At 42.8% G+C, this 27,154-nt stretch overlaps 2 protein-coding genes across 6 annotated transcripts in view; one reads left to right on the forward strand and one right to left on the reverse strand.

Annotated features, from left to right (window-relative positions):
* The window catches only part of Oatp33ea (Organic anion transporting polypeptide 33Ea), a 132,424-nt gene that overhangs the window by 67,523 nt on the left and 37,747 nt on the right, over positions 1-27,154 (forward strand). The gene's annotated exons all lie outside the window — the stretch shown is intronic.
* LOC143378520 (uncharacterized) lies at positions 370-3,943 on the reverse strand. The gene is made up of 2 exons (XM_076830345.1): positions 3,409-3,943; positions 370-2,369 (listed from the first exon to the last, which is right to left on the reverse strand). The coding sequence occupies exons 1-2, from the start codon at positions 3,746-3,748 to the stop codon at positions 1,768-1,770; spliced, it is 942 nt and encodes a 313-aa protein (XP_076686460.1). The 5' UTR covers positions 3,749-3,943; the 3' UTR covers positions 370-1,767.

Below are 27,154 nucleotides of genomic sequence, written 5' to 3' on the forward strand. Positions count from 1 at the left end.
GGTAGATCTCAACTAACCTGAAGTATGAAACCAAGGATGGGCAAAAAATTATTTTAAATAAAAAATTGGTTTCGAATAAAACACAAAAATTTTATTCGAGACCCATCAAATAAAAATAAATTTGGGTTATTTTTGTTCGAAGCGCTTCAAATCATTTTTTTATTCGACGGCCACGCACGATTTTTTTATTCGAGGGGAATTCATTTTAAGCTTCGAATGGTTTTCTTAGTTTCATCCGTATTTTTATTGGAAAGTTATTCGAAGTTCGAATAACTTTGGGGGAGCCTCGAGAGCCTTTGATTGAAGCCGCCGCGGCATTGTATTGTTCACCCGTATAAACTGCAGCGCGGAGTTGCTCGACGATGTGTCATCGATTATACAGAAACGGAATTTCTTTATTTTTCGTTCTATCAATATGAAAGTGACACTAATGGATTCCTTGCATTCTCCTGAGAGAAAATCCGATAGACGCCCATTCAAATGGCGCCCCGGAACCGCGGCCTACCGCCCGTAAGCCCAAACACACCGGTTGCGACCGTTTGCGCGGGAGAACTTGGGGAAAACCCAGGCCCAAAGTAAGCGTCGCGGGAAAGATGCTGTGCCTTGGCCGCCAGGACGCGGCCACTCTTGTACGGTCTTTGGGACACACTGGTCGCTGCGTCAGAAGGTCTCCGCGTCCTTTTTGTACAATTCGTCTTACTTTTGTGAACCATAATATAGTGCGTATTTTGTTGCATATCAGAAGGAAAACATTTTCTTACACTCCCGATTAAATTGACAAAAAAAAATTCAAATCGGACTACTTTTAACGAATCGGGCTTTCAATCCTGCAAATTAATTTTATGCCTAGTATCGTTAATTATAGTCCAAATTATGTCAGGTTTGGTGTCATTTTCATCGGGAAAACACAAGGAGACTATTGATGTCACTTTCGTGCAGATCCGATGAAGAATTTCACATTTTTCCGTTCTTAATGGCTAGTGCAATCCGTGTCTTTTATGGCCCCGTGCAGTGATGGGATCTAAAGCGCTTCGAATCTATACAGGGTATAAATGGTATATGTAGCGATATTTTAGGGGGTGGTAAGGGAGGTCCAATGGAACATAAAAGTCCTATGACATAGTGTCCGATCTGTCTCCATTTTACAGTAATAATGCCTCAAAGTTAACATGTCTATACGCTAAACTAATAGTCGCAGGATTCCATAATTTTGCAAATACATTGGAGACCACCAGTAGAGTAAAATGGTCTGAATACATTTTGTTGTATCTCGTATAGTTTAGCTGTTATAAAGGTTTAAACATCGAAGATGTTTGTGGAAATGATCGTCGCTACACGCACACAGATGAGCCGTAGCACAAAGACCGCCCGTTGTGAGCTGTTCAAGATGACCCAGTAACCAAGTAAATACGGGCCCCTTACAGTAGCGGTCCCATTGATGATCTGTTTGGAGTGGCGGAAGCACTTGGGGTCGTCACCTAGAAAATAAGAAACAAGTGAACGAAAACTCTGCACGTGTTCTTAGGCCAGGCGCGCAGTGGTGGCTATTTGTTGCGTGACAGTTTTGATGCTCACGAAAAATGCATTGATTTACATGGAAGTAAGCTCCTTTGACGACGTGACTGCAAAACGTGTTGTTTTTTTTTCAGAAAGTAACAAAACTGTTTCTTTCCTTTGAGTATGACTAAACTGTCACGCAACAAGCTACTGTCAATGCGTGGCTACTCTTACGTGAATGCAAAGAAATACAAATTTCGCTACCTACGTTTATTTACAAAAGGTTTCAAATTCGGTGTCGACGTATACTAATGATTTCACGTGGCCCCATACGTAAAAATCCATTGGATTTAAATCTGGGCTCCTTAGCGGCCACAAAACCGCAGCATTCCGTGCAATTACTCTGTTCCCCCAAATTCGTCCTATAGCTGGTATAGCATTTCCCATATGGGCTGGGGCGCCGTCGTGAAGAAGCCATATATTTCTTCGGGTGGCCAGGCAAACATCTTTGAGTAGAAGTGACAAATCCCGTCGAAGAAATTTAGCATATTTTGCGCTATTTAGACGCGCTGGCAAAATATGCGGTCCGAGGAGATGATCGTCTACTACCCCAGCCCATATGTTTAGCCTCAGCTCTTGCTGGAAGTGCCCCGTTACAATGTTGTGGGGATTTATGGGTTCCCACACGTGTGAGTTGCGGAAATTAAATATTCCAGAACGTGTGAATGTTAATTCATCTGCTGCCAGTACGATCGTCGGGAAATGGTCATCCTCTTCCACTCTATCGAGGAAGCACCGGCAGAAAGTCCGTCGTCTCTCAAAATCCTGGGGTAATAAATGTTGCACCCGTTGTGAGTGGTAAGGGTATAAGCCTGTGGGATTTTGGATTAATAATTTTTTAATTAGTCGTAGTTCATGTTATTAATGAAATATGCGAAAACAAAAGATAAAATAATAAGTATCTAATCATTAGTCGATAGCGAGGATAACGTCAATGACTCAGATATTAAAGGCACCCCCCCGGTCAAATCGGGTGAAAACATAGGTGACTTTTATGATATTTTCTAAAAAAAAGGTATACAATGTATGAGTCTAAAACTTTTTGTACTTTATTCTGCTACAAATCAGAGTTGGGCAAAATGTAATGTAATTACAAATTACGATTGAAATGTAATTGTGTAATTCAATAACCCGTAGTTCACCCGCTGGATTCTTATCCTTTAATCACTCTCGAACATGCTCAACTCTGCCTTAGACAGGATCATCCAAATTTAAAAAACCAAAGATATTTCTTAATTACACATGTGTGGTTATCGCATTATCTTCGGGCAGTGTTAAGAAACAACTGGGCGATGATTGCCAAATGTTTAAACGGTAGGGTCCCCGAAACGTGGGGTTTTCTCTTATAAAAATGTTTCTTGAAAACAAATCGACTGTATGAAAATTCGCAATAGGGGATAGCACAGAAGCCAATGTAAGTACGAGTAGAATCCTATTGAGTAAGCGCCCCATTTTCCATGCGTTTATTCGATTAAAACAAAAATTGATTTTTTTTAGATGAATAAACGTATTATTAATTTAAAAAAATCACATTTCTATTTATTATACCTGCGTCACAATCCATCTTCAATAAACACCTATTTTTAAAGGCGTCACACTGTTAATCTCCCTGAACTGCATGTAAAATCTTTGCTGTTAGGAATTTCGTTCTAAAATTTTACCTGATCATTCTTGACATGTTGTGGAATGAAAATATTTAAAAAATCGATTTTTTGAACGGGGGGTGCACTTAATAAAAATTTTGCGATACATTTAGTGAAGAATTTACAGCGACAATGAAATATGAATTTAAAGTAAGAATAGGTAAATTTATAAAGAAATGTCACTTTATACAACTAAACTCCTACAAACCTTCATCACGCAATGTGCGATGGGCATACGTATGGGAGAGTCCCATTTCTCGAGCAATACTCCTCGTACTGCGGGCAGAGTTATTGTGAATATGTTCAAGGATTTCTTCTTCCCTGTCGATATTCCTTCTTGGTCCTCTTCCTTCGATCCGAGGGAAAAAGGAACCCGTAGTGTGCAATGTTTCACACAAATTGACGATAAACTGCCGAGATGGTTGTCGCTGATTTGGAAACCGTTCCGCGTATAATTGCTTCGCACGTAATGCGCTGCAGCCAGCCTCCCCATACATGACAATCATGTTAAACATTTCGTTGCACGAATACCCCGCATTGGTCTCCATGCTTCACAAAATCACTTCCTCATTTTTCCACTTAAAAGGAGTTCGCGAGCACGTGTCGCACGATCAACGATTTCGCACGGATGGCGTCAGCAAAATTTAAACGTCTTGTTAGGTTTCGGAGACCGAGTGTGGTGACTGTTGTGTCTTGACTGAATTTTCGGCGTTTCCCATGGCAAAAGAACGCACCAACGTGGAAATTGGTCGCAGAGGCCATGATTTGCATATTCAATCAGGGTTGGTGAACGACTTCGTGTTAGCCCTGATTGGCTGTACGGCGGCGGATACCTGCTAGCGGAAGTATATTTTTCTGTCACGCGGATAACACGGACATCCGGATTGCACGTAAAGGGCTGGTACCCGACCTTAGAGTCCCTTAAAACGGTCAGGTCATTATGATCTTATGACGTACCTCAATCGAAGCTGATTACAGACCTAACCCAGGCCATGCAATACAGACGTGCGGACTTCTGAAGTGGTTTACAACGGGGAATGAAATACTGTTATTAATGCATTTCCTGGTTGATGAAATTACTGATTCAGAACTAAAGGCAGCGCTGAACAAAATACTTCGAATCAGGGATCTTCTTGTAGTCCGTATGAAATTAGAGAGGCCATAGACTTTAAACCTCTATTTTAGTGAATAATTTGTCTTTCTTTTTTCGGTACAGTTGGGGAGGGGGAGGAGCAATACGTTTCGTGCAGGGACGCAGGAAGCAAAAGGGTAGTCACTGCGCGTGACTCCACCTACGCCCTGTCTTCCCTTCAAATTGGAGACGGATCCTTTATCTCTAGAGTATAAACATGCGCTCGAATTTCAAAACAAAAGCACGTGTCGACGTATTCCGTGCGAGAGAAGGTGGGCTTGAAGCGCGAATGGCCCTAGTCTAACCAATCTGCCCTGTATCCCTCCCAAACAGCCACTTTCCTGTAGGGGCCCTCTTCACAGCAATATCTCCTCCCCAAGGCCCCCCTTCTCTTGCACGGAATACGTCGACGGGTGCTTTTGTTTTGAAATTCGGGCGCGTGCTTAGACCCGATAGATAAGCAGGACAGATTGGCTAGTTTGGGACCAATCGAACTTCTAGCCCACCTTCTCTCGCACGGAATACGTCGACGCGTGCTTTTGTTTTGATATTCGAGCGCGTGTTTATACTCGAAAGATAAGGGATCCGTCTTTAATTTGAAGGGAGGAAGAAGCAAGCGGCACCACCAATCAATCACGGCAAGAACGCGAGCGTCTTTCCGGAAGATATGAACATTGTGTTTTTGGAAGATATGAACATTAATACTGTCCAGAAAGGGTTAATACATCCCCGCGAAATTATAAAGTAGATTAATAAGATTCAGCATTTTGATAGGAAAAAATGGCATGATGAAAGGTTTCCCTATTTCTTTTCATTGAGCCCCATTGTGCGTCGGGAGAAAGCGGGTTCAGAGGGAAGCGAAAATTCAATCGTTATTTACGGTCGGTAATTTCATACCTGTGTTCCCAAGAAGGTTTCGACAAAATCTGTTTGCCAGCATTTCTAAAGGGCAATCAAGAACGTGGTGCTGTCTTTAAGAATTTTAGACATTCCTCGGCCTGAGTTAATCGGCATATTGCTGTATCGGTGGGTAGTACACGCGATGACTTCGGACCCGCATGTACCGTTGTCGTTCGCCGACTCGTGGAGCAATACGGTTATAAACCGTGACCCTGACGAAACGCTTTAGCCGGTCAGCTTAATTATTTTTCGGGACACCAATATAGCAATTACAATGTATTATTCAACATCAATACGGCTCGCGAAGTGACACAGGAAGAAGGGAGCATGTAGTTCGCTGACTGCGCGTCGTCCGGCTGCTTCGTCCTACCATCAAGTTAAAGACGGATCCCTTATTTCTCGACTATAAACACGCGCTCGAATTTCAAAACAAAAGTACGCGTTGACGTATTCCGTGCGAGAGAAGGTGGCCTTTAAGTCTGATTTGTCCCAACCTAACCAATCTGCCCTGCATTCCTCGCAAACGGCCTTTGTCTTGAAAAGAACCTCTTTACAGGAACATCTTCTCCCCAAGGCCCACCTTCTCTCGCACGGAATACGTCAACGCGTGTTTTTGTTTTGATATTCGAGCGCGTGTTTATACTCGAGTGATAAGGGATCCGTCTTTAATTTGAAGGTAGGTCGAAGCAGGCGGGATTACGTGCAGTCAGCGAACTATACCAGAAGTCATTTAAGAAGGAACCCGTTTCGCGCAAGTAGAATGAGCTGATTGGCTCCGAAAAAGCGTTGGTGGGGGTACAGCCAATAGTGGCTTCTCCCTGCACCAATGAGCGTCAACCTGCGCAGAACCGCTCTAAACTCGTCGGTCGGCAGGTTCCTTCTTAAATGACAGGGAGTATACATGCTTTCTTTCTTCCTGTGTCTCTTCGCGAGCCGCATTGATGTTGAATAATACTTTTTAATTGCTAGTTGCCAAAAATTAATCAGGCTGCTGGGCCAGAGCATTTCGCCAGGGTCGCGATTTATGACCGTATTTTCACACGAGTCGACGGTAGAGAACGATTTCCTACAGTTTTCGGTAATTTATGGCTTAGTTGGTTCCGCCTCGTAGCAGACGTGAACTCAGGGTATCGGAAAAGGGAAACTGGAAGCAGTATGTTTTTCTTTATAGCAACTCGAAGACTTTCCGTTTCTCTTCTCTTCGGACCCTTTCGAACCGAACCACGTGGTGTCTGCTGCCTACCTCGAAGCAATGGGTACATTGGCAGTAAACGGACGGTGCGCGCGTTTTTGTGAAAGTGTACGATGTGTCGTTCTTTGAACTTCTGCAAAGCATGTGTCTCGAAAATGTGCGGGCTTCTTTTACCTAAAGTCTCTTGTCCCGGTGGGAGTTAACTTATTGGTTATTATTAGTTAATAAATTTAACGCAAGCTATGGCTTATTTCCGGCGATAATTCTCTAAATTTCCGTACCTAAATTTTTCTTCGGGGTTTTTAAACAGACTTATTTATTATCAGCAACAGTGTTGGCCGTTATTGAATTACGGATTTTTATCACAATAACGAACTACGATCACGTTTTGTTCATTTTCTGTTACATTTCTTTTTCGTTTATGCGATATTTGAAAATGAAATTTACGTATTTCTTGTCCTGTCACTTCAAATAATTATTATTTTCGATTCTGTTTTAAAAAAAATGTGTATTCGTTTTTTTACGTTTGAAATGATTTTCCTCAATTTATCTTTTACGCGTTATTCACTTTAAATGACAACCAAAATATGACGAAAGGTATCGATTGCCGTCGTTTTCGCAAAGATCTGATGAGAAATTCGGAGCTGGAAGAGTTAGGTTCTTAATGGGTATTGAAACTCCTCCGAGGGTCTGTAGCAGTTACGTCTTGGTTACCACGTTCTTTCTTTTCGGTACTTTTCTTTCCCTACGTTTCTAACTTTCACTTTTCTAAATTCTCTTGCTGTTTACAACTTCCTTCCTATTCTTTGTTCAGTTCGTTTCCCGAAGGTTTCGTCTGGGCCTGGTGTTCGTTGAGAACATGTGGCGACCAGGTCCGCGCGAGCCGAGCGAAGTCGCTTCTCGAGTAGCTTTCTCTTTTACCTTCATCCCAGTTTTTCTTCAGTTTCCTGTCTTTCTCTTTTTCTATTTCCTTCCTTCACCTTTTCTACCCCTGGTCAAGGGTAGGGTTTGTGAAGAGAAGGCAGTTGGATTTTTGCAGTTCCTGCGTGAACACTCACGGACGCGGTCGCGGTCGCGGCGCGAAGGTCGATACGGTGCGGCGAAGGGGGAAGAAAGATGTGGTAGTGGTCGTTCTGGTGCCCTGGCTGTGGTCTCCACCATTGGCCCTGGCCGGAAGTCTTGAGCCCGATCGCCCAGTGGATAAAACCCGCGGGAGATACGGAGACCACAGGATGTCCTCCGGGGCAGGCGTAGCCTGTCCCTAAGATTGACGGCGGATATCGACTTGCGTCTAGAGGTCGGCGAACTCGCGTTCCTCTAGGGGCCGTGGAGGTAGGGGAATCCAAAAATGCACAGTGATAAAGCTTGTAGTACACAAAAGATCGCTGGAAGTGTTCTGACCGTTTGCCTGTAACGCTCGTGGTAGACTCTGCCTGACGGGCCCGCCGCGTTGGCTTATATGCGGCGCCACGCGGACTTCGCGAGCGAGACCGCCGCTCTGCGCGCAGCCATCTCGCGGCCGCGCTTGGTAGCGGGGAGATCAGCGTCTCAACGGAATAACTCGTTACATGTTGACCATTGAGGAGATATACTGCTGGGGGTGAAAAGTACGTGTATATCTAAACGAACTATTGGGAGCATTGAAGTTTACCAATTCAAGGAGTTGAGGGCAATTAATATGGCATTTAATAATCTTAAGAAAGAAAAGCAAGTCCTCCTAAACTCGAGGGACCGCAGATTCAACCGATTCCGGATTGGGATATAATCGTGGTCAGTAATTGCCACCTTTTGGCCTAGCCTAAATGCAGCATACCTAAGGAAACTATGCTGCACCCTCTCAATAAGTTGTTTGTATTTTATTTGGTAAGGCGACCAAATAACGGATGCATATTCCAGGTGAGGTCTGATTAGGGCGCAGTACAATAATTTAAAAGTTCGGGGATTAGTAAAGTCGGTTGTGCATCATTTAATAAAACCTAGACTTTTATACACATCTCTAACAATCCGTTGGTTGTGCGAAGAAAAATTTAAACGCGACGTGTATTGGACTCCCAGGTCGCGAATCTCAGAAACTTGTGAGAGAACAACATTACCGAGCCTGTATTCAACATCTACCGGGGATGTATTCCACAAAAAACACATAAAATAACATTTTGCGTAGTTTAGTACCAAGCCATTTAACTCACGCCTATGCTCTAAGTTACACAGGTCACGTTGCAATAAAATACAATCTACAGGGCACAATATCTGTTTATAAATCTTTAGATCATCCGCAAATAGCAAAATTTTGCAATGGTGAATTACTTTACCCAAGTCATTAATAAATAAAATGAACAGAAAAGGACCTAGATGCGATCCTTGTGGAACCCCGGAAGTTACTTCAAACGGGACCAACTGAGATCCGGCAACACGAACAATCTGTTTCACAAAATCCCATCGACGACAGTTTGGATTAGAAAATATTGTGAGCAACAGAATCAAATGTCTTCTTAAAATCAGTGTATATAATATCTATCCGGTTGCAAGGGCCAAGATTAGATGTGACATAGTTGCAACAGTTAGAAAGATTCGTCACTGTAGATTGCATTGGCATAAAACCGTGCTGCCTACTGCAAACCATACTTGTAATAAGTGGCTTGATACTGTCAACAATTAAGCTCTCCAATAATTTTGGAATAGTATCAATAATACATATCGGCCTATAATTCCTCACGTTAGCAGAGTCACCAGATTTAAAGACAGGTGTAACTAAGGTAGTCTTCCAAAAATAATCCATAATGAACGTGAAAGAGTGAAGCAACAAGATTTGAGAAAACTGGCGGGATTCCATCAATGCCACGACATTTGGATACTCGTAAATTACTGATTTTGTTAAAAATATCACTAATATTGATGATGATATTTGAAATTTGAGTACTATAATCGATGGTGACACCTGGCGAGACCGCAGGGTGAGAAGTATAGACAGAACCAAGAAAGGATGCAAATAGATTCGCGATCGATAAGGTATCAGTTGCACTAGTATTATCTAAGTGCATAACACTTGGTAATTTGTGGGATTTACGTTGGTTGTTTATGAAATTCCAGAACGGTTTAATATTATTGCTATTCAGCATAAAACTTTCTGTATTTCTTACATATTGAATATAGCACTTCCTCGATAATACCTTGCACTCAGCGCGAAGATTAGAGAAGAGAAGATAATCGACGAATAAGATTAACGAGTTGTGATGTAAACCACTTAGGAAACTTAATATTATAAGGTCTGTATTTCGGTACAAAAAGTTCTATTGCATAATAAAGGTGATCATATAGCAGACAAACTGCGTTGTCAGGATTTGTGTCTTTCAAGATTTCGTCCCAAATGATCGAGTTTAAGTAGTTGCTCATTGCGGAATAATCACCATGTTTAAAATCATACGTATGATAAACATTGTTTCCTACTGTCGCATGGTGCGACGGATGCACATAAAATTGCATGATCAAGGCGGGATGTAATGAATCACATTTGAACAAAGGATCATCAAATGGGGATGTAACAACATCAGTGTTGCTACAAAATATTAAATCAAGGATAGAACCTAAAAAGTTGCAAACGTGACTCATTTGGATTAAGCCGCAAAGACTGAGGTTGTTCACCAAATATTCCAGGGCTGATGCTACATTTTGGTTGCAACCGGGTCCAAGCAGAGGGACATGATCACTCCATTCAACTCGAGGCAGGATAAAATTATCAAGTACTAATACATAGTCACTGGGACACTGGTCAACAACCCTTACAACACTGTTGGAAAAATCGAGGTACAGAGAAGATGGTGACGCGGGCGGGATATATGCTGCTGTAAAAATAACCGTTGAAGACATAAAATATATTCTGACGTGAAAATGTTCAACATGAGAGATTTCCGCATTAATAACAGAGCTGCGTAACGAATTTTTGACGGCAATAAGAACACCGCCGCCTCTCGAGAACATGCTCGAGAGTGAGGATCTATCATAACGGTAAACATTAAATTGATTTAGGCCAAGCTCAGCTGTCGAAATCCCAGCATGGAGCCATGTTTTGACAATAACTATAACTTCATACGACTGGAGCGAACAAGCAATAGAACGACACAAATCCTGTATCTTAATCGGAAGACCTCTCATGTTTTGATAGTACACCACGGATATATCTAATTGTCTTAGTGATATCATTCATCCCACGCAGTTGAGTCCTTAAATTGTCCAAGAAAGCACGCTGTTTTGTTGTTTGGTCTTACGAGATTTTGGCAGGCCCCAGGTATTTATGTTTATTCTTCAGTATAAACAGCGGTGTATCAGGAGATTTAAATGTGACACACACTGGTATGGGCTTGTCATCAGAATTTCTCTTGCCAAACCGTCTGATGGCGACATCGGCATTGTAAGAACCCGGCAGGATGGTGTCCAGAATATCTTTGATTGAGGTCGTGTCAGATTGTGAAGCATTTTCCCCTAAGTTAAAGAAGATTAGATTGTGCGATCTAGTATTCCTCTCCATAATTTCCTCAATTATATTTTCATCCAGACTACTCATGTTCGACTCAAGATTGTTTACTGTAGCGTTGGTATCGTTAATATTGATCAGAGGGCTGTTAAGAGCCTCAATGCTTGACTGGAAGACCGTTAAATCATTTTCAAGCTTCTTCAACTTTAAATCAAGAATTCCGCTCATATTGTCCAGAAGGCTCGCGTTAGTATTAGTCGAAGGCGACAATGGAGTGGCAGCGGTTGTTGGTTCGCTGCAACTGAGGAGAGTACCTGCGTGCCAAGGATGTGAACAACGGCCAAGACATCTTATACCTGGGTGCGATGAAATGCCACAGGTGGGACATGTAACAGGATTAGCGACCGGAGCCGCACAACCTTTGTATTGTACCTTTTTAGAAGGTCCCATGATGAAAGAATAAGATGGTAGAGAATGACAACCACTAGCAAATCCTTGTTACCACACTCCAACGTGAGATGTAAATATACACTAACACACAGGTGTCACGATATCAACAGAGTTGAACGAACACCGAAGAGCAATCGGAGCAAGATTTAAAGCAGTAGAACAGTTTACAAAGTATTTAAATTGAGTGATTATGAGTAATTGTGCCAGCCGAATAAACGAGAAGAGTCATCGGCGAACGAAGGATGTCACAGAACACACTTTAGGAGAGCAAGAGGTGACAAAACCAACTCAAACCCAGAAAAAGAGCACCGAAACCAAGAGCACTGAAATTACACGTCCGCTCTACTTGACAATCCGTCACGAAATTATTATTATTATTATTAACGGGTAAACCCTTTAGAATACAAAAAGATACAAAAATATAATCGGCAGGAGTACTTAAGACTAAACGCACCTAATCAAGTGACAGTTGGGCGGACGATCGTCTGTACAATAGTAATCGGAGGGTGCCAAGGGATGCGAAGAACATGTCGATATCGGTGAAACATTGGTTAGCCTCTTCTATAGCCCTACTTATGGGGTCTGCTGTGTAGTTACGGTACCCTGGTTCTTTACTCTCGAACAGGGGCCTGGGTCGCAATAACCGTTCAGGAGCACGGGACCTCAATGCGGCCATGAGCTTTGAACAGTTTACATGGCCGTGTATGACCTTATAAAGGAAAATTAGATCCGATGATAGTCTCCGATCACTAAGGGTGGTAATACCCACTAGTTGCAGGGCTGGACCATAATCATGGTCACTAAAGTGCATCAGGTTTCTCAGAGCCCTGGATGCAAAACTCAAAAATTTATGCTGCATCCTCTCGATTAAGCTGATGTAATGCTTATGTCTGGGATTCCATATCACCGAAGCGTATTCTAACTGGGGCCTAACGAGCGCGACATACTGTAGTTTCCATGACTTGAAGGCTGATAAGCCTTCTAAAATGTTTCGCAAATCTCGCTATAAAACTAAGAGTTTTCATTGCCTTACTCGTTAAATTTTGGTAGTGCTTGCGAAGATCAAGACCAGCCGAAATTATTACACCGAGGTCGGTAACTTCCGCTACTTCAATTAGCGGAGCATCACATAGAGTGTATGTTGAAGCTATGCCACGTACGGACCTATGAACCCTCACAAGGACACACTTGGCCATGTTCAGCCCCATCCTGTTGGCGTTACATCACTGCACAAATCGCATCAGGTCGTCCTGCAACAATTCCACGTCCTGCCCATTCCCGATAGTACGGAAGATTTTTAAATCATCCGCGAACATTAAAAATCTGCTATTCCGGAATACCTCCTTAAGGTCGTTGATAAACAGGATAAATAGCAAAGGGCCTAGATGCGACCCCTGAGGTACACCGGAGCCGACAGGGACCGGAGTGGATAGTTGGTTTTCCAACCTGATGACCTGCACACGGCCAGTCATGTAACTCCTGATCCAGGACAGGAATGGGCCGTTAAAGCCATACGCAGCCAGTTTGTGTAAAAGGATCCGATGATTCACCGAATCGAATGGCTTACGAAAGTCCGTGTAGACCGTGCCAACTTGCAGACCTTCATCAAGGGCAGCCGAGACCGCGCAATGGTACACGGCCAAATTTGTTAGAGTCGATTGCTGCGGGACAAATCCATGTTGTTCGTCACAGATGACGTTGGTTTGACACGGCATAAGCTTGTCTGTGACAATATCTTCAAACAATTTCGGTATGGTTGACAACTTACAAATAGGTCTATAGATTCTAACATCCGCATGATCGCCTGCCTTGAAAACTAGGGTAACAATACTGGTCTTCCAGAATGCAGGAAAACAACCACTGTCTAGCGATGAGTTAAAGATATGCCAGAGGGGCCTCGTAAGAATGAAACTACACTGAGATTTACATGATTTCAAACTAACTTCGTTAAAAATAGTCGGATTTACATGATATTTGGTATGATTTTCATTAGAAAAACGTAAGAAAGCCATCGGTGTCCTTTCCATATCGATACGATGAAGAATAAACATTCGGGGTTTTCTGAAACAGGTATGCCAACCGTTAGAATAGATCCTTTCAAGTGTTCGAACCCAATTGGGACCCTGAATGCGGTGCCTGAGGTCTGCTCGCGGCGGCGGTGGGCTACAATTCGCCGCCGGGTACCGTCGTCGCAGCGGATCGCGTCTAGGAAATTCTACCTTTAGGGGCAAGGGCAGGGGCGGGCGCGGCGGCGCGGACGGTGCAAGCACCGCGGATGCGGGCACGCGTCAAGGTCGAGAATTGCCGATCGATGTTTCGATGAATTCGATGACGATCGATGACGGTCACCGATAACGCCATCGATTACGTGTACTGGGGCGATCCGAACGAATTAGTCGATACATTTGGTTTGCTCACGGCATCGCGCGCGTCCGGTCACACGTATCACGATAACGAAATCGCATCCATTGTGGAGGAACTTCGGGAGGACGTATTCATCTTAAATTGATCGATCCGATGATCGTCGCGTCAGTAGCATTCTCACGCGCACGCATCGTTATATCGGTAAACAAGTGTGGCACGTCGTTATGCAATAATAATAATAATCGCAATAATAACAACGAAGGAGCGATAACGACGACGAGACTATTAACCGCGGTGGATGAACGCTTTACGCGAAAAATCGAAACGGCTATCACGAATGCACGACTGGATGCCGAGTATCAACGATCTCAACTCGAGACGTGAATACAACGAGCGATGTCGGATATCGTTAACGCGAAATTCTCCCGACTAGAGGATAACTTAAATACCGCGATGGGACGACGCTTCGATTACTTGAACGACAGACTCGAAGAGCTCACGACGTTGACGGCACAGACTGCGATGTCAACCACGGATCTGTATGAACGGAAGATGCAACGAGAAGCGAGCGAGGATCGGCGACGACGATGATTATTGACCCTGACGATAGTGGCTACGGCTCCGGAACGTTGAATGATGACAATCGTTTGCGAAAAACGTATACTGATTGTATTTTGCGAACGCTCTAGGAACTGATATTACGTCAGACGCCTTTGGAACGTCGCGACAATTATCCACCCACCCGTGACGCATGAGCAAGGAGCGAGTACAATTAGTGAACGAATTACACGCTTCTACAAGACGAAATTTCCCGCGACAACTTGTCATGATTCGCTGTTACGATGATCTGTGGCAGGCCGATTTGGTGAAGATGCGCCAGTATGCGAAGCAAATCGTGGATATCACTACATACTAACAATCGTCGACGCGTTCAGCAAGTATGTTTGGCCGTATCCGTGAAGGCGAAAAGCGACAGAGCGATAGATGTAAGCGAAATTTACAAACCGACATCGAAAAGAAGTTCTACAACGCGAAGTTTCAACGATGCGCGAAGACAAATGGGATCAACCACTACTCCACGTACAGCGTGATGAAAGTGTCGATCGTCGAACTTTTCAATCGCACGCTGAAAAACCTTATGTGGAAACAATTCTCCTTGAACGCGTCCTATCGTTGGTTCAACCTGTTACCTGCGATCGTGCGCACCACAATCATTGCAAGCATCGAACGATCAATGCTCGGCCCGTTGATGTGATCCCCGCGACGCGTTTGTCGTTCGCCGCGAATGATCCACCCTCCTCCTCTTCCTCGAAAGATATTCGACGACGCGCCAAATTCAACGTCGGTGATGTGGTACTCGTGAACAAGTTTAAAACCCGCTTCAAGAAGGGATACACGCCGAACTGGTCAACCAAGGTGTTCGAAATCACAATCGTACAAAGAACGCGCCCGGTGACATAGATTCTATGCGATTCCGCGGGCGAGCCGATCTCGGGTGGATTCTACGAGTATAAACTACATTCGGTCGCGAATCCTGTAATCTATCTGTCCGAGAAGATTATTTGTCGCAAGAGGAATCAGGTGTACGTTAAGTGGCTTGGATTCGATTCTTCGCAGAACTCGTGGATACGCGAAAAGGATATTCTATGATTCGTTATCATTAGCGTGCTTGATGTTACTAATTCTCATTCTTCTTCACGTATATGCGTACAATTGATTGTAATAAAAGAATACAAAGAAATATATATATATATATATATATATATATATATGGGATGCCGATGAGCGCTGGTCGAGGCGTGGCACGTGACGCGTTAGAAAAACAGCCGAAAAGCGCGCCGGCATTTTCGCGTGAAGAGACGAGCGAAGGAGAGAAGTCGGTTGCCGGTAGTAGAGCGGTCCAGTCGTGTACTTGCGTCTTTGATCCTTTTACTTATTTTATATTTCATTATTATTCACCACTTAGCTCCACTAATATTAAACTCTGTTTATTTTAATATTAACTGGGCCTCATTCCTTTAAAAGACCTCCATCTCCACGCCCCATTCGCCCAAGAATTCAGCAAGAACCAGGAGAAATCCTATATATATATATATATATATATATATGATTATATTATAATACATATGTGACTACCCCACGCTGTATATATACATATATTAGATATTTGTAAATAGGTAAATGGTACGAACAAAAGAAAGAACGAAACGTATCAAGAGACAGGGTAGTGTCTCGCGTCAAATACACGCGCAGCGCGAGACGACCGTGGCGACCGTGCCTATATTACGTCGAGCACTTTTTGAAGAACACTTCGATTATCGAATCTCAATAATGGTTAATCCAATTAAGTTTTGAATGGTCTTAATGGATAGCTTGGGTTTGATTTACATCAGAAAAGTGTCTTCGTTTTATTCCTACGTGCCTTGTGAGCTGAGATATTTCGATGTAAAGTTGCAATTTGGCGAATTTTATGTAAGATATTTTCTCCATCGTCAAGTGTGGGCAAGAGGGGAGCATGAAAGGGTGCGGAAATGTACCGCCAATTCACGCAGCCCGAAAAAGACAAAAAGCAGCTACGTTCAGGTCGCTAGTAAACGTAACCTAGCTAGTGTCAATCAATCATAATCTGCCAAGTGTCAAATAAGGTAAGATGTCAACATTTTTGAAATGTCACGAGTTTTTATGTACTAGACTTTTTATGTAGGTTCGACAGAGAAGCATCTTCTTTCACACAAGTTTCTGGAAATTTGTACCACGCATGTACAAAATAATAATATATTGTAACAAATTGCATTTAAATTGTCAGATATTTTTATACCAGTTAACCATTTCTAATTTAGAGTTTCTATGTAAAGCTTATAGAAATGAAGGGGGTGCACAGGCTTGAGGCTTGTCCGGTGAGGGTTAGAAAAGCATCTTCTTTCTCACAAGTTCCTGGAAATTTGTCAAATAAGGTAAATCGACAAAATTTGTCAAAGACATAGCATTACGAATTATTAAGAAAATTATGGCGGACTGTTTGCAATGTAGAGCAAGTCACATTAGTGAAGAAAATATGCTGAAAACCAGGGGGCTACCACTCTCATTTGCGGTTTTGGAACAGTGTTTCAACTGCCACCTAGGTAGTTCCAATTTTTTCGAACTAAAATTCAATATGGCCGCGATCACGTGTTGATGATTCATCTGTAAAGGCTGGAACAGACACATCAATCCTATCAACAATCCTATCGAAAAATAAGTTTTATAAAATCAGTTTGACAGTAACAGGTATATATATATTTTTAATGTGGTATATGTCGTGACATAGCTCTATAAAAAAGATAATTTAAAAAGATATTCTACATATACTACATTAAAAAAATATATATACCTGTTACTGTCAAACTGATTTTATAAAACTTATTTTTCAATAGGATTGTTTGGGTTTCGTATGGTACTAGCTTGCATCAATCAACAATTCACAGATGCCATGCAATGCATATCAATGGCATACACTGTAAAGGCTGGAACAGATACGTCCAGTAATTTAGTCGAATAGCGAGTAATTTAGTAATTTACCATTGTTTTATTAAACTACTCAACTAAATTTTAGTGCCCACACACGGTAAATTACTTGCTACTCGACTAAAACACTGGACGTGTATGAACCATCATGAACACGTGATCACGGCCATATTGAATTTTAATTCGAAAAAGTTGGAAATGCCTAGGTGGCAGTTGAAACACTGTTCCAAAATCGCAAATGAGAGTGGCGACCCCCTGCTGAAAACAGATCTCCCTTGATACTTTTCAATCTTTTGTGAAAGATATTCGTAATACTTTAAAATCCATAGTAGTTCCTACGCTATTCATTAATTTTATTAATTTCCCATTAACAATATATTTATTTTTGTACACCAATAATCATAATAAATTAATTTTATTAATATTATTAATTTTATTATAGCCATTGTGCGTTAAAAATATATTAGATCTCTTTCTTCATTTTCGCTAAATTACCATTAGCATTTAAATTTCCTGCGACAAGACCTTCTGCCATACTCTCTCACCACCTTCGGACACATTTTGTAGTCTCTACACTTACTATAACAACGGGCCACTCTAGATCTACGTTAAGTTGTAAGTAAAATGTGGATATTATATATTTACAGATAATCGAAGTAGAAGATGATGCAGTGTGATCTACGTCAGAGAAAAAAATTTATTGTGACATAGTATTATATTAATTAAACGATTTTATTCAGCTTCGATACTCTGCTTGCTTCTTGTATGTTTGGTTCATATCTGAAAGCTCAAATTTAAACCAATTCCACCAATCCAATTGTCTTGAAGCTTTGCAGGTGTGCGTATTTTCGATGACAATATAATATATTTAAAAACTAACCCCCGAGGGGGTGTGAAAATTATCCAGTCACCAATAAACACTACAAAATGTGTGAAATCTCCACAAAATTACCTTTTCTAAAAAAAGGTACAAAAAAGTGCGTCAAGTATACGCGCGCGCGCAGACGAACTAAAAAAAAACTGTCGTAAATTTATTAATGTGCTATATTTAGCTTTACAAAACTAATGATATACAAAAATTGCACCAATTGTAACAATGGCTATTTATACAAATGAAAAATGTATTAAATAATATTAAGCAGATATATTTTTATTTTATGCAAATAAATATTTCAATACCAATAAATATTTTATTCAAAATACTTGCCACTGCGAAACCGAAAAAATGTTAATTAGCTTAGTATTAATAATTTACAATAACTCCCTTACAATCTAAAATACATAAATATATACATATACATATTAAAAACGCAGTCACATTTATTCTACATATATTTAATGCTAATATCATACGTACGCAAATGTACACATTTAGCGTGCGCGTGCAGCATACACACGCATACATATTCACGAACGCACGCACAAGAAAGAAAGAAAAAGATTAATGCAATTTATACATATTTATTCAGTTTAGCAACACCAATTTGGGGCGCAGCGCCAAGTATTTTGAATAAAATATTTATTGGTATTTAAATATTTATTTGTATAAAATAAACATGTATCTGCTTAATATTATTTAATACATTTTTTGCTAGTATAAATAGCCATTTTTGTAATTGGCGCAATTTATGCATATCATTAGTTTTGTAAAGCTAAATATAGCACATTAATAAATTTACGATAGTTTCTTTCGCGCGTCCGCGCGCGCGCGTATTCTTGGCGCGCTTTTTTGTACCTTTTTTTTTAAGTAGGTAATTTTGTGGGGATACATATGTACATGCAAACACACACGCACACACACACACTATGCAAAAGAGGGACTCATGGGGCTCGAGGGACTAGTCGGACTGAAGCTCGAGGAGCGTGTGGGGATCAAGCTCGTGGATTCGACAATGCCCCCACGGAAGAAGGGTGCTGACCTGATTGGCTAAGATGCACCGCTTGTCGTCAAACGGACTGAGCTCGTTCTTTTCCTCACTCACAGAATACACATGGTGCTACTTGGAACGTATATTATTCTGCCGAACCGCTTTCTCGGTGAGATCGTGAAGACAACGAATGTAATCGTCGAATTGTATATCGTTCGCAACCACGTGTCACCGCACACCCTTCACTTTTTTAGTCTCACTCGTAGCCCCCAGTGTAGCGTTAAACGTTCTAGTCGCGTACACCTTAGACCTCAATCCGACGATCTCAGTCATCAAGGCGCCGTTGTTCTCGTCTTTCACGAGTCCCGGCACCTTTTTGTTTACGCGCGGCCTGCCGTATGGATTGTCCACCGCGTAATCACTCGTGTCGGATCGGGTGATGTCGCACTTCATCGTTTCATACGCATCCTCACATTTTAGGCTAAACATACATTAAACTGTCGGTATCTGTATACAGGATCTTACAGTGCAAGGCTTACCTGATCACCGAACTTGGCACGCATATATGCATAGTGAAATTCATAAAAGCATTCTTTCGATACGTCAACCACACTCATCCCCACGTATATCGCTTGTCGAATTTCACTTTCAGTTTTCGCATTTCGATCGCCGTCAGCTGTCCCGAGAAGATCGTACGACTGTGAAAGTTCGGCTGCGCGATCAGCGCTATGTCAGAGGGTGTCGAATTATAGCTTCCGCGGAGCGAGCACGTACGTGCCTCGGCTCGTTACATCCTGTCGCGCGCCATGATTCCTTATCTTTCTCATAAATCATGAACTACCGTGCGATCGGGGCTGCTTCCTGCCGTATTACGCAATCTTTTAGGATGTGCTCGCATTCGAAACGATGCAAACTCTTTCGTCCATTGAAGATGCGATTTGAATGTCCATGAATTGGTCGCGGTCGCGCCTGCGAAACGATCCCCGCTCGTGTACGGAGATTGCGCGGCGGCGTCACGTGCCCAAAGTACCTTAAACATCCAGCAGGTGACGCCAATACGGAATCCATGCGCGAACCTAGGGAATATGCGTCGGACAGTGATGTCACTACATCGAATCCAGGGACTTTTCGCTGCAGCAGTTGACCAATTACCCCCACTACCACCTACAGCCACACACCCTCGCCTTCGGTGCGGTATTCCCCGCCCACTGGTCCAGAACTCTCCCATAGCTTACCTACTCACTTGCATGCTTATTCGGCCTCGGCTTGCCCCATTCGCATTTATGCTCAAGTGCAGACTTGACTTAACCCGCGTACAGACACGGCCTAACAGTTTTCGAAACAAAAATTCATCATAGTGTCTATTTTCATAAAATTCAACGGCATATATTTCTTAATGAAATTGAAACCAACAAAATGATGACAATCGCACACTCCATGTATTCGCGTGGACTGCGTCATTTTTCAATTTTATAAAAATTCATAACATTAAAAGTAGTCGCTCACTTGTCAGTGAACGTGTCAGTTCTGTGCCAGCGTCCATTGGTAAGAAAAACAGAGGATAGACACGATAGAGGCTCTTCTCTTCGTACGAATGTAGTGGCACGCCGTACGGAACTGTCACGTTCACTGATAAGTGAGCAACACCTTTAGGGGGAAGCCACTGTGACGGTCGAAAATAAAGGCTACTTCTAAGACATTTTTTTATAATGAAGTTTAACTTTCTAGGAAAAATCTTTATCAACATCTTAAAATATATATATTTAACTAATATTTTAAGGTTTATCACGTCCAGAATTGTCGGAACGTTCTGAACGAGAAGGGAGTTCTTGCCGCGTTGTAACTACTCCATTGCGGCGTAACCGGCCGGCCTTAGGGTTTAGGTTACGTTGGAGGCGAGGGGGCAAGAACTCTCTTCTCGTCCAGAGCGTTCTGGCAAATTTGGACGTGCGGGGCGGGTGAATTGGCTTTGAAGGATCGAGGAGGAAAAGAAGAGTGGTGCGTTTGGTCTTGGGACCGTCAGCCAGACTCATCAGTACGGCTATAGCTGAGGGACCCTGCCCTAGACACACACGGGGACACAAGAGGACATAATTTGGAACTTGTATATATATGAAATGAGATTGGGAATTAGGACTAGCGAGAAGATTAGACCTCTGGTAGCGCTCGCCGACTCTAAGTCGCGAAACCGTGGTAGGACCGGGACGTCACAGCTTCTAGATTGAAAATTTGTTGAGTAGTATGGCCACAGCATGCGATGACTTTAGGCTCTGCAAAAAAATTACACAATGGGCGAGCGTGTAACTTTCCAACGTGTGTTCTATATTGCAAAATTCGATCGTTTTTTAGAAATATATTACAATAGCTTTAATTAAGCCTAAATATTTAAAAACATATTCATTTTTTAAGAAATGGCGGAGTTTGGATGAAATGGTATTAAAAATCCACATGTTTTTTCAATGTTACGATTAGATGAATTATTTAATCAAAACACTTGTACACTTAACTGAAGATAATTTTATTACGAATATTCCCTGAAAATTTCGAGTTCATCAGACAGCCAGAAATATTTTTTTTATTGGAAAGCTTGTATTTTCATCTTCAGCTTCAAATAAATAAGGGCTTGTGCTATACTTGTTCTTCGTGGCCCCATTGCCCTCTAGTGTCGGCTTTCGATTCCCGAAGGGACTGGTATAACCTTTAAGAAATAAGAAATCTCCAGTTCCGCATTTCTTCATCGGATCTTTACAAAGGTATCAGCAATCGACTCCTTTTGTTTTCCCTATGAAAAGGGTACCAAACCCGATATAATTCAGGCTATAATTACCGAAGCTACACGACAAATTGGTTTGCAATTTAAAGAGACAGAATTTAAAACCGACTATCCTTAAGAAATTTCCGATTTGCATGATATTTTTTATCCTTTTAATGGGGAGAATGCCAGGAATCCATTGGTATTACTTTCATATTGATACGATGAAAAATAAAGAACTTCAGTTTATGTAAAATTGGTGATACATGTCGGAGCAACTGTAGCAGGGGACTGCTGAATAGCTCGCCTTAGCCCTTGAACGACCCACGCCCCTGTCGAAATTATTCAAACTTCGAATACAGATACAGCGAAATATGAAAAAATTATTCGAAGCTCACAGTGAAACGCCTTCGAATAAGAAAAGTATCTATACCCTTGTTGGATGAATTCCCGTCGAATAAACTGCTTCATCCGTGGCTCTTCGAATAAGATACTTCGGGGTTATTCGAACTTCGAATAACGAATAAAGATAAAGTATGTTTTATTCGATTTGTTATTTAAATCAGTTTTATTTAGATAATGCCCATTTCTGGTTCTCGGGTGTCGGGCGGTAGCTTCTGAAGGGTCCTATGTCCTAGGTAAAGAAACAATGGTAGTGAGGATGATTTTGGAATTTGGATCAGCTTAGCGAGCAGTAATTATACATAGATACAAATGTGCGGTACTGATAGAGAGTGCATGAGACTGAACAGTCCTGACGACGGGCGATGTCTGCTGACCGCATTGGATCTTCGAACTATCGGGTGTCGAAGGAGAGCTTGTTCTAATGAAGAGAGAGAGAGAGAGAGAGAGAGAGAGAGAGAGAGTTTAGATCAGGGTTCGAAAAACTACTGGAAGTTTCGTTTTTAAAAAGATTCTGTTAGAACAAACATATCAATCTGCGCTAAGCCCCCAAGGTGACAGGTTGATTGTTTTGATTGGGGAAACGTTAGGATGTGCGTGACCGTGTGACTTATACTACCTCCCGCGATCGTTGTCTCTGGTGCCGTTTTATCATATTCTTCGGTATTTTCGCTACCGAAACACTCCGTATTTTGGGCGCATAGTCTAATTGTAGGTGCTAAACTACAGTGTCGGTTCCGTTACTGTCTTGTTCAAAGTGATCGTTGATCTCGGCCTCTAAGCAGTGTCTAATCTATCAGTGTGTGATCTCGTAAAGATATGTTCCGAGAACTGCAAGGGTTGCAGTGCCCCAGTTGCCAATCCGGTCACCTGCCTGGATTTTGGGATAGTCAGCCACCCGGAACACACTTGCCCCAGCCATTCGGGTCATCCGTGGTTTGACGGCCAACTTTTAAATCGTCGCTTGGGATCCCCTATACCATGGACTACCATTAACCAAGCAAGTGGTCCGCCGGTACAGTCACTCGCGGCAATACCAGCTGCCACACTGCAGTCATTCACTGCGTTACCCACGGCTAACGAAATAAGGGATTTAATGAGCGATCTAATTAAGAAAGGGCTCCGAGATGAACTACTATCTGGCATTAGGATGGACCTAGCGGACATGGGGACGGAAATCAGTTCGTTGCCTGAGCGCGTTAGGGTCCTAGAAGAAAATCCGGCTAATTCTTCAGTGCAGTTGGTCTCTCTTATGACGAACGACATTACCGTGGAACTGAATGACAGGGAGGCTTGGGCCAGGAACGTATTAATATTTGGGTTGCCAGAGCCTCAGGAATTCACGGTGAAGCTTGCAAGGACGGTCGATGTGGAAGGTGCACGGGCTGTACTGAGTGGAATTTGTCCCCTTGGTACCCAGGACCTGGTTACCTATTGCCTCGGCAAACCGGGCAAGACATCTAGTAGGCCCGTGCCTCAACTCTGCAGCAGAGGTGAAGAAGATCCTCCAAAATAAGCATCGCTACAATGGGCCTCTCAAGATAACTGACGACAAAACCGTACTTCAACGCGGGAGTCTTACGCAGCTCATGGCGACGTTGCGCGACCTTCACGTACGTGGGGAGACCCACATGATGATCCGATACATTCGGGGTGTGCCGAAGATCGTACCGAGTAGCCACCGTCAGGACTCCACACAAAAAAACTAAAGCGAGACCCTTTAGTATATTTTCAGAACATCCGGGGTCTCCGCACTAAACTTGACACTCTAATTAACTCGTGTGTCTCATCAGCTGTGTCGTATGATGTCCTTATTCTATTCGAAACCTGGCTTAACTTTGCGATTTCCTCTTTTGAGCTGGGTTTAGGTAACTATGCAGTTTATAGGTGTGATAGATCCCTTAGTACAAGCAGCTATTCAAGAGGTGGTGGAGTCCTTATCACGGCCAATAAATCGTTATCTTCTGGTCCTGTTAGTGTTAGTTGCGCGGATATGGAACAAGTTTTTGTGGGAGTCCACCTCTATAATAATGAACACTTATTACTGGGGGGCATTTACTTGCCGCCCGCATCCCAGTCTACCCTTTATGCGAAATATGTTGATAGCATCACCGAATTATATCACAAATATAGTGACGACATATTCTCGCTGTTTGGTGATTACAATCTTCCACATGCCGTCTGGTAGAATGACTCGGGTCAGTCTTGCTTTAGGAAGCCGGGAATGTCTGTGAATGAATCGGCGGCAATTGATCTCCTCCTTGGATGTGCTGGCTACAGTAACCTAGATGAAGTGAATACGGTGGTGTTCAATGATTATGACGGTATGCTGGACCTTATTTTTGTTAGTAACTCGAATGTTACTGTGGACCGTGTTATTGATGCCTTAATTGTACCCGACGCCTACGATCCGTTGTATATCAGGATTTCAGACGTGGTGATTACACCAGTGTTGTGGGTTATTTAAACTCAGTTGATTGGGACACGGAGACCGGTAATACTGATCCAAATGTAGCTCTCGAGCGTCTTTATGGCCATATTAACATAGCAATTAATGCCTTCATTCCGGTCCGAACCGTTCCACGCTCCACGTTTCCGCAGTGGTTTCCCCGCGATTGAAATCCCTGATTCGCGAGAAGAAAAGGGCGCATAAAGTATTCAAGCGGTCGTGTGCGCACAGAGACTATCTGAATTTTTCCTACCTTTGATCGCAGTGTGAAGTAGCCTTATATCGGGATCACCGTATTTATATTGACGGAGTCGAGAGCGCGGTCGCAGATAATGTCTCGAATTTATGGAAATTTGTAAACACCAAGCGTGGTGGTCATGGTATTTCTGGCAAGGTGCGTCTCGATCAAACCTCTGCTATGACTCATTGGACAATTGCTGACCTTTTTGCCGACTTTTTTGGCTCTGTGTACGTCCGTCTGTCCGGGGGGTTGCCGGCCTTGAATGTTAGTCTGTCCTCTGGCGATGGTGTAAATATACATTCGCTATCCGTCTCTATAGGTGATATATATTCTAAGCTTGATTCGCTTGATTCGGCCAAAGGCACGGGCTACGACGAGATTCCGCCTTTGTTTTTAAGGGAATGCCGCTTTATTCTCTCCAGGCCCCTCTTGCATATTTTTAATTCCTCACTAACGAGGGGGGTATCTTTCCTACAGCCTGGAGAACTAGTCTTGTTACCCCGGTATTTAAGGCAGGTGACCTAACCCAGACCACTCGGACGTCAAAAACCATCGGCCGATTTGCAAACTATCGGTCCTGCCTAAACTTTTCGTGGAAATTGTAACTGAGTACGTAACGCCCCTCCTCACAAATGGCATCTGCGATGAACAGCATGGATTCGTTCCCGGGCGATCGACGGCGACAAATCTAGCGGTATACTACTGTTTCGTTTCTGCTGCTCTTGATGATGGTCTGCAGGTCGATACCGTATACACGGATTTCCGGAAAGCGTTCGATACTGTGACCATGGTATTTTGCTGCAGAAATTAGCTTTGATTGGTATTAGTCGGTCATGTAGTTATTTGGAGGACCGGATGCAGGTAATTAGGTGCTCGACCAATTATCAACTCCTGTTAATGTGTGCTCGGGTGTCCCTCAGGGATCGCACCTTGGCCTCCTTATTTTCCTTCTTTTTATAAATGACCTGAAGGATGTATTCCAGGATTGTAAATTTCTTATGTACGCTGATGATCTAAAGACCTCGGTAGGTTCGAGCAGTGGTGTACCGCCAATAAGATGCAGCTAAACATGGCGAAATGTGTGGTATTGAGAACTCATAGAACTAGTAGAGTCATTTTATCGACGTATAGACTATGTGACGCCCCATTGATTGAGGTGGATGAAGTCTGCGACCTTGGAATTACGTTTACGAATAGGCTAGATTTCCGCAACCATTATTGGAATATTACTTGCAAAGCGATGAAAACCCTTGGGTTTATTGCCCGTTTTGCAAAGCACTTCAGGCAGATGAAATCACTGAAGTTGTTATATGTTGCACTAGTCAGACCGCAAGTTGAATATGCGTCGATAATATGGAGCCCAAGACACAAGCAATATGTTAGCTTAATTGAGAGGGTCCAGCAGAAGTTCCTCAGGCTGGCCTTGGGGGCAACTGGTAGCCCTATGCGGTTCTACGACCATGACTATGGCCCTGCCTTACTCAAAACAAGGCTCACTACCCTTAGTGACCGTCGGGTCTGTTCCGACCTGTTGTTTCTGTATAGAGTTATTCACGGTCAGATAAATTGTCATGCGCTCGTTGCATCGATACGCTTTCATGTCCTTGAACGGTCATTGCGTCTGAGACCCCTCTTTAAGTCGAAGGTTCCAGACTATTACCATTATACCGCTGGTCCCATAAACCATGCCATGGAGGAGGTCAATCAGTGCCTCGCAGACATAGATCTATTCTCTATATCACTAGATTCGTTGCGGAATCAACTGTTTAGCTGACTTTTTGTATAATCTGTCAACTGCGTTGAGGCGTTTTATGCTTTGTGGTACGCGGACTTTTTATTTTCTTTGAATTTACCTGTTATATTATGTACTCTAAAGGGTTTTTCCCGTTTATAATAATAATAATATGTTTCGTTTAAGAAAATATCTTGTTTGAGACTGGCCCAAACGGCCACAGGCCAAGATGACGCGTGCTCGCTGCCGCCGACGGCGCGCGTTTCGAAAACGCCTAATAAGCGATCCGAGAATCACTGTGCGATCGCAGTGATGATCGGTCGGACCATCTGTTGACGCGCACCCCACCTGATTAGTCATCTGTCGCGGTCCGTCGAACGGAATGTTTTGTTTCACTGGCGCAGGCTATGTCTGACTCAGGATAAATAGCTGTTTGGTGGGGTACTCAGTTCACAGAATTTGGTGAAACGTTCCGATCTATCACCACGATTGCTTTCTTC

Source organism: Andrena cerasifolii, chromosome 2 (genome assembly GCF_050908995.1).
Source record: "Andrena cerasifolii isolate SP2316 chromosome 2, iyAndCera1_principal, whole genome shotgun sequence".
Taxonomy (NCBI): Eukaryota; Metazoa; Arthropoda; class Insecta; order Hymenoptera; family Andrenidae; genus Andrena; species Andrena cerasifolii.